Source organism: Bactrocera oleae, chromosome 6 (assembly GCF_042242935.1).
Source record: "Bactrocera oleae isolate idBacOlea1 chromosome 6, idBacOlea1, whole genome shotgun sequence".
NCBI classification, from domain to species: domain Eukaryota; kingdom Metazoa; phylum Arthropoda; class Insecta; order Diptera; family Tephritidae; genus Bactrocera; species Bactrocera oleae.
Genome location: NC_091540.1, coordinates 5,114,791 through 5,124,366, shown reverse-complemented (window position 1 = coordinate 5,124,366; position 9,576 = coordinate 5,114,791). Strand labels below are relative to the sequence as shown.

The window sequence follows — 9,576 nt, the reverse complement described above, 5'->3', positions numbered from 1 at the left end:
ATGCGGTTTAGGTATATAGCATCACCATAGGGAACGAACAGGACCAAAGTTTTTGCTTCCAAACTATATACGAGAGAGTTTTGAAAAGAAAGACGGTAACGGTACCATCAGTTTAGGTAAATTTTGAGTTTTTGAGAAAAACAAATTCATACGGACATATCAATATGAACTTGATTTTTAGTGATTTTGAGACGCAAATATAGGAATGATACTCTGTATAAGCTTTTGTGATAACATTGTAGCTCTCAAAAAAATGAAAACGTTAACGGTTGTCGGGTGTTGGTGAAAAATAGTCCAACCTTGTTTTGAGAATATCATTGGGAGAAGGATTTGGCTTCTTTTCTATTTTAAAGTGGCGTTAATTTGTGATACGAAAATACGACTGGAGGTCCAAAATGATTTGTGTCGTTACGGAACCAAAAAGAAATAGACCGGACAGTTTGAGGGCCGTAGGTCAACATTGTCTCTGTCGAAAGACTTACATACTTCTTGAAGTTTCAGTTTATATTGTATAATGATTTATTAATTTTTTCAAAGAATTTGTTGTTATATTCACTCTATATAGTACAAGCAGAGATAAAGACATGCACAACTCATCTGTCACTGGAAATGAGAGAACAAATGCTTTACATGAAAACCTCCTGAACTCAGCCAACTGTCAAAGTTCAGAAGCTTTTTACGTTTAGCAATTGGAAAAAGAGGTCGATCAGATTGAAATCCTACCAAAAAATATGCGAACAGAGAGATTCGTGGTCGCGGTTGAAGATCACTAACAAAAATGAGAAAATAATGAAAATTAAAGAAAACGCGCAATTGAAATATTTGTGATGAAATCTTTTGTGATGCCAAGCTTCGTAGTATTATTTTCAATTGCAAATGATAAAAAAAGGTTATTAATTGAAAGCTAATACATTTATTCACTTTATTAAGCATTGAAAGTTCAAAAATGAATTGTTTTAATTAAACACAAAATCACAAAAAGATTTTAATAGTTTCTCCATATGTTTAACGGACATATGTATAACATAATAATATTTATTCTTAATAAATGTTGGGTATTTTAATTTAAATGTACAAAAATTATTATTTTTTGCAAACTGGCCACACTGCCAAATGTTATACAAAACGTTAATATTGAGGCGCTCTCACACTGGAATAAGTTGGACATCCCTTTATCCCTGGTATAGTCCGTACCTTACATATGAGAGATGCTTGTCATGCAACAGCTGTCAGTTGATGTATTTATTAAGTGAGTACATAAATATGTAGATATATTGAGACTACCTGTTTAAAAGCAATTTAATGTCATATAATTACGTTAAAAGCTTTTCTTCTCTGTAACTTTAATTATATATATGAGCGATATGCGCGAATAAAAATGTACTCGTACTATGGTGCGTCTTACTTATATTTTGTAACGCAGTGAAAATAAATATTTTCATTTAGTACGAAATAAAGCTGTTTTTATAGCCTAAATAGAGTATATTACGTTTGCCACAAAGTCTGTAACTCCCAGAAAGAAATGTCGGAGACCCTCTCAAATATATTGTAGATATGTACAAATGTATGTATAAAAGTTCAGCGTGAGGAGCTGAGTTGATTTAGTCCATGGTTTTAAGATACCGCTCTAAAAACTTGCACGAGAAATCAGTTGGGTGGAGTAGACACAATGAAGCAACTGTCACACTACGTGTGTAATTTCATAAAAAATAAACAGTTTTTCAACAGCGTTTATATAAAATTAAATAATAATTTATATGAAACTGCACTTTGGAATAAAATAAAGATTTCACAAGTTTTTCTCCACTACCCTAATGTACAGATATTCCAGTAACTACTTACATATATAAATAAATATCAATCTATTTTTCACATGTGGATAGATAACCGTATGCATACGGTATGCAGTTTTGTTGTGCCCGACAACGACTTCTGGGAATAAAGAAAAAAAAATGACAAAACAAAGCCGGTGTTTATTACAAAGTGTTTACCAGCTATATACTGTTGCTCAATTTAGTATACGCTCACATTTCGTAGTGAACAGTTAATAAAAATTTAATCAACTGCTTCGCTAAATTCAACTTAGTACATAAATTTTAAAAATACTTAACATGGAGCGTTGGTCAAATTGCACAGCTGTTGTCACTGGTGCCAGTTCGGGCATTGGTCTCGCCATTGCTAAGGACTTGTTGAAGGCGAATATGCGCGTAGCCGGTTTGGCTAGACGCAAGGAACGCATGGACGAATGGCGTGCAACATTGTCCGCGGATCAGCAGAAGCGTTTTCATCCCGTCAGTTGTGATGTAACCTCACTGGAGTCGGTTAATGAAGCATTCGATTGGGTTATCAAGAATTTGAGCGGTGTCGATGTGTTGATCAATAATGCTGGTATTTACAATGCCGGACAAGCTACCGAAATGGATCCGGCCGCTTTGCAACAAGTATTGCATACAAATGTCATGGGTGTGGTCTATTGTACGCAACGAGCTTTCCGTTCAATGAAAGATCGCAGTGTTGACGGGCATGTAGTGATCATTAATAGTGTCATGGGTCATTATGTGCCACATAGTGAACCACACACGTCGCCAAATTCCAATTTGTATGCGCCAAGTAAATATGCGTTGACCGCTTTAACGGAGGTATATCGTCAGGAGTTCAGAGGACTTGGTACCAGAGCTAAAATCACTGTGAGTATAGAGTGGCATCCAAATATATATGTATTGTATATACACTGCTTTATGTAGGTTTTTATATCTATTAATATGACTATCTTGCATATTTATTTTACAGAGTGTCAGTCCCGGCTTAACCGATACCGATATTGTGGCTGCACGCTCGCGTGGCGGCAAAAAACCTATTCTACAACCAGAAGATATTTCCAGCTGTGTATTATTTACACTCTCAACACCAGTTCATATGCAAGTTCATGAGATAACTGTAAAGCCAATGTTAGGCGAATAGAATGCAAATAGATATTAAAGCTGTGCTCAAAGCTATTCGCTCGTATAGACATTAAATTATGAAATATTAATATACCAATATAAATAGCATAAATAATATGTGTATATATAATATTTTTAAAACAAATTAAGGTGGTTCTTGGGCTTCATAGTCCATATATTCTGATTTCTTAATTTATATAGAATATAATTTTGAAATATTTCCCAAGCTTAAATAATAAATTAAATAACTGTAGTATATCAAATATTATATAATATTATACATACAATAAAAACGGTATAAAGCCAACCATAAGTTAAGCATTTTTATACTATTAGATTATTTATGATCATTGTTATCAGATAATAATGTTACATCAACAGAAAAGTCTTATCAACTGATAATCAATATATGGAAGTAGTTTTCTGTAATCAAAATGTGACGATGCTATGACTATCATAGATAAGTTTTACAGATAAAGCTTAGAGACCTCGAAATATATGTAGTTTGTAACGGCAAAGTAGGCATCATCTTATGGATTTTCAAAACTGTAGCTAATTTTAATAAAGTTGACATGTTGAATGGGAAAGGTAGAGCCTTTTATACCATGAACAGGGTATATTAAGCTTGCTACAAAGTTTGTAACACCTAGAAGAATATGTCGGAGACCCTATAAGGTATATGTATATTTACATGTGTATGTAAATATCTCTCAGTTTAGGAGATATCGATCTGAAATTTTGCACATCTCCTTTTCTTATCAAAAACTACAGCTACCACTACAACATACAGCTGCAATAAAAGCTGGCCGATCAAAATCAAGTGCATGTATGGAAAACAGTTTAATTTGAAGAATTATCATCACGAAATTTGACATAGATTATTATCCATTACATTAACTAAAAAATTGTTGGATATCATTATCTCCTTTTTGAAATTATATATACAAGTATGTAAACATAACAATAAGAGCTTCTATTGACTTGGCGTTTTACTGGGTAGATTTGGTGTCGTACTAAATCTTTGAGGCACCAACGGAGGTTTCACTCACTTTTATTCCAAACTACCGGCTTTTAATATTTACTCGTACATGAAACACTATTAATTTGACTTCGCTTAATGATTGAATCACCAATTTCCGGTTTTATCTAATAGATTTAGCCCAGTGGCCATTTTTTCTTTGGAAGTTAAGAGCACCACTATTAATTTAAATTTGCCTTTAACACTAGCGCATTGAATTTTAGTTATATCGCTTATCTTTTTGTGCATTTATTATTGTATATATTTTATTAATATGGTAAACACAATTGTATATCATGCAAATATCAAACAATTTTCGGAAATTATCAGCTGAAGTTGAAATACCGCAAAACAAACTTCCTGTCAGTCAAGAGCGAGTTGCCAGATTACACAACCAATGCCTGTGAACTTTTCTATAAAATAATTTAAGACACTTTGGTCTCCCTGTTATACAATAATATTACCCATTCATATTTTCATATATAAATATTTTCCAAACACAAATAATACAAAATTCAAAACCGCTTTTCAATTTGAAATGACTAATTTAATAAATTATTGTTATTAGCAGCATACCGTGCCATCACTTTTTGCTTTTCAAATTGTTCCAGCTGCAACACCTACAACAGTTTGAGCGCCTTTGTAAATATTACTAAACAGCTGTTTCCGCATTCTTTGCGCATCGTTCGGAAGTGAATTTACTGGTTGACTGCACAAATTTGTCTGAATATTTAAATATTAAAATATAGTAAACAAAATATTGAGTATTACATATATTATTGTTTGTGTGTTTAAAATAAACAAATAAGTGTAATTTTATGAGCTGTACACAGGCTGTAGCAGCAATTATATATACAGAGCTTGCTGCACACAGAATTGAAATATTTTTGCTATGTCTAACGACAAGTAGGAAGAAACTGTTAAGGAAAGAAAGGTAAGAGAATGATATGTAGAATATGACTTTTTATGAAGACTACTATTTATTTTTATTTGTATTTCAGAGCATGAAAATCTGAACACCACAATAATTATCGTAAGCATATGTAAATGCAATTGCAATTCAATATGTGTGCGCGCAAAGTTGTGGAATGGCGTTAATCACAAAACTGTTTGAACTTCTATTACATAAATTTAATGAGGAGCATTGCAAATCCAATTAATAATCGGCAAATAGCCCGGTCACCGACTGCAGCGTGGACATCTGCAGCCTAGGGTTCGATAAAACGCTGCTACAGGCTTCGTTTAGCTGCGGCATTTGTAATTTACATGTTAAGCATCACTTGTACAGTGTCTAGTGATTGCAGTTTGCATAAATTAAACATCGTTATGCATTTTTACGGTAATTCTATGCACTGCAATGCATATTTATGCAGTGATATGAAAAGCGAGTAGTTGCGGCAGTAATTAAATTGTACGGCTGGCTCAAATGTATGCAATATTGATTGCGCAATAATTATAGTTGCGATTTTGTGTGTAATTTGAAAGGTTTGTTGTTTTTATTGGTTTATATGGCACGAATATTCATTATACTGTAAATTTTCTAATTAGTCTTATTTTTAAGTTACTATATATTTTTTATTTGCAAATAAATTAATTTTAAGATACTTTTTTATTTTCAGCGTAAAAAAAACAAGAATAAAAATATGAAAAGAAAAATAGAACTGTCTAAGCCTTAAACTTATACTTCATTATAAAGAATTACATCATATAATAACAGTACATCACATAATCGCCTTACATAAGCTCATACTGTGAAAGTCCACGTAAGTTTGAAAATATTATTGTTTTTATTGATTTCTTATAATCGTTGGTCCACAAAAAAAAAATTTATATCCTGAATATTTAATATACCCTAAGTTTGCCAGGAGGTTTGTAATAACAAGAAGCAAAAAATATATAGAAAGGATCAGCGTGACGTGCAGCTTCAGCTTGTCCGTCTGTATATACACGAACTAGTTTCCCAGTTTTTGAGATATGTGCACACGTGTTTTTATTCCCAAGAAGCTGCTTATTTGTCGGCACCGCTAATATCGGACCACTATAGCATATAGCTGTCATACAAACCGACCGATCAAAAGCAAGTGCTTATATGGAAAACTTTTATATTAGATTGTTGCCTAACACTTCGTTACATTATCCAAAGAATCCGATCCATTATAGCATAAAGCGCTAGTAGCAATTATTGTAATTTTCCAAAATAATTTTTATCAAAATGCACTCATTTGGTTATAGGCAAAGAGCCTGGCCAAGGAAATTGTGTAAGCGCTCCATGTTTTTTTTTTTTGCACCAACAGAAAAATTCAATCTAACGGCGCCCAACTACTTTCAGCTATGCGAAGCACTAATTAGCATGTAAATTTAAATCCGATCAGCTTTGTGAAAGCTAAGTATGCATGCAAGTTGCGTGGTGGCGCATTAGGGCATCAGCCAAAGCGGGTTATAAAAAATGCCAAAATAACAAAATTAATGCTCATTATTCTTTAACGTATTATTCTTGCAGTGCACGCCCCGTGGCACATATTGTAATTGCAAGCATTAAGCAGACTGCCACATACATGCATGCAAACACACAACGAGTGCAGGGCAAAGCAGCCACAAGGATAACGAAATGCACACAGCCACATAAGCAAACATCTACATATATGTATGCATATATGAGTATGTGTATGTGTTCGCGCATGTATGCAAGTGTGCGTGCACTCAAGCCAAAGCGAATAATTGCCACAACCAAAGCTGCAGTCAGCGCGTTGCACACAAAGGACGCGTCGAAATGCGGTCGTAAGCGTTGCTGAGAACGCTGCCGCCGATCGCCACCGTTACCGCTACCGCCCTTTTGCTGTCATTTTTTCCATGCCACACATTTTTGCCAGTATCTGTTGGAATTTATACAAACTGCCACGGGTAGCACTTCAGCAACGCCTTTGTATGTGCAGTTGGCATTGCATAGCTTTGCATGGCGTGGCATGGCATGACATATCACGCACGCACGCACACATTCGAACACTTATGCGCTTTTTTTTTTTTTGTGTTTTTCTTAATGTGCAAATACTTACGTAATACGCATAAATGTGTGTGGGCGTAGCTGACATGCTCGCCGCTTTTGTGCGGCAGCTCATCGCTTAAGTGCATTCATTGCATTTTATTTGCTCATTTTTCCTCACTTTGTGTTGCTATGCATTTGATTCCCACGCAATTTCCTACCCACAAATGCATGTGCTGTTGCGGCTTCAGGGCAAACACTTGTATGCGTATACATGTATGTATGTATGTGTGTGTGTGTTTGAATATCTAATTTCGTTTGACACGCATCAGCACCATTGTTGGTGTTGCTTTCGTTGTTGCTGGTGGCTGTGGTGTTCTGAAGGTCAGCATTGTGGAATTTAAATTGCGAATTTATAATAAAAAAAACCACCAAAATTTAAAAATAAAAAAATTTTGAAAGCCATTTGTTAAGCTAACAAAGCATCAAAATCAGCTGCATTCCTTGTGACCTCTGGGTTTATGCTATTAGCTCAATTTTCCAGCACATTAAACCAGCGCAGTGGCGCGTAACCCTAAAAACATGTAAAATAAAACGTGAAATAATATTTTCTAAATATTTTTTTAAGCAATAGTTGTTTTCAAATATTCGTATTCTTCCAATTCTGCTCTCACATTGAAAATTTGTATAAAATTTGCACTAAATTTTAAATTTTTCTAGAAAATTTCAAAACAAAAAACTTTCATCAAACCAATACAAACCTTTTAACTTGCTCGGGCTCTACAGTAATCAGCTCGATTTCCTCTCAATCTTCGTGTTAGAAAAAGTTTTCACAACGGCAAACGAAGCTTCGAGGTGTCCAATTGGTTTCATTGAAGTGATTGATAACATAATTATCGATCTTGAAACGTAAAGTATAATTTTTGTGATGAGCTCTGTTGTATGGCTCGAATTACTGCTGCAGGCGAACATCGTCCAAGGCTTCATTTTCGACATAGAAAATGTCATGATAACAATCAGTTTACTTTTTTGGTCCAAATGGTATTTCCAGTATCATTTTCAATGAAAAAATTCCAAAAATTCGCACTAAATTATTGTATTGACACCATGAGCATTACGTGTGTACTTTTAAATTGCCAGCTGCGACAATTTTTCTGTAAACCTAGTTGAAAAGTTGAAAATTTTTGAATTGGACCGAACGTATCCATTATGGATATTATACTGGTAAAAAGAAGACATGTGGCTTCTCCGACCCTTTAAGAAGATTGAATCATTTAGTTGAGTATTACCTAGTCGTCTTTCAAAGATGTTTAGAATTGAGCATTGATTTCCGAATGTCATCTAATTTATTGGTCTTACTAGTGACGCAAGAAACGACTGACACACTTAACTTGGTTCGCTCCGAACAATTTGAAGGTATGCGGTTTAGGTATATAGCATCACCATAGGGAACGAACAGGACCAAAGTTTTTGCTTCCAAACTATATACGAGAGAGTTTTGAAAAGAAAGACGGTAACGGTACCATCAGTTTAGGTAAATTTTGAGTTTTTGAGAAAAACAAATTCATACGGACATATCAATATGAACTTGATTTTTAGTGATTTTGAGACGCAAATATAGGAATGATACTCTGTATAAGCTTTTGTGATAACATTGTAGCTCTCAAAAAAATGAAAACGTTAACGGTTGTCGGGTGTTGGTGAAAAATAGTCCAACCTTGTTTTGAGAATATCATTGGGAGAAGGATTTGGCTTCTTTTCTATTTTAAAGTGGCGTTAATTTGTGATACGAAAATACGACTGGAGGTCCAAAATGATTTGTGTCGTTACGGAACCAAAAAGAAATAGACCGGACAGTTTGAGGGCCGTAGGTCAACATTGTCTCTGTCGAAAGACTTACATACTTCTTGAAGTTTCAGGTGCCTTATCTCTATCTAAGGTAAGCGCTTATTACCTTAAGGCTTTTCTGCCTTCTAATAGTCCTAAAAACTACATTTCCACTTTGGTGAATCTTTTATTTCTTAATAGAGTTTCCTCTGTTTTAAAATTTCTAGTTTTCGAAATTATTTTGATGAGAAGCTGATTATAAATGCATGCTAGATTGGCTTCAGCAATTTCCTAAATAACCAGGTATGAAATCTAATTAAAGTATACAACCAACAAAACGTCTTTATAGCAAACATAACCATTTTTATTTATAACACAATTAACTCAACACACATTAACACCAGCTCAAGCGCGAGCAAACTTAGAAGCCATGAGATTACTAATAGTACAAGTTCACACTGTTATTGGACAGTTAATTATAAAGTGAAGGGTGTAGAAAAAAATCGGTGGTATTATGTACAACAACACTACAGTCAAGCGGGAGCTTCAGCGTCCTTGTCGCGCACATGACACCAGAAACTTTAGCGCCAGCAATATTGCTTCTACGAAGAGAGAAACAAACGGCCAATGAGTGTGAAAAGTCAGTGAAAATAACAACAAAAGTGCACTTAAAATGAAGGACATTCAAGACATCAATGATGGGGGGCGTAAAGAGGTGAGCTCCGCCGGGGGTTTGTGGACACTGGAGAATGAGCGGAAATATTAAATGAATTTTCCGCAGAATGCAGGATGCGCAAGGTCATCAACAG

At 34.6% G+C, this 9,576-nt stretch overlaps 1 protein-coding gene across 1 annotated transcript; it reads left to right on the top strand.

Annotated features, from left to right (window-relative positions):
• The first annotated feature begins 2,003 nt into the window (after positions 1–2,003).
• LOC138857752 (farnesol dehydrogenase-like) lies at positions 2,004–3,255 on the top strand. Its single transcript, XM_070111457.1, has 2 exons — positions 2,004–2,687; positions 2,791–3,255. The coding sequence occupies exons 1-2, from the start codon at positions 2,112–2,114 to the stop codon at positions 2,959–2,961; spliced, it is 747 nt and encodes a 248-aa protein (XP_069967558.1). The 5' UTR covers positions 2,004–2,111; the 3' UTR covers positions 2,962–3,255.
• The last annotated feature ends 6,321 nt before the right edge of the window (positions 3,256–9,576 follow it).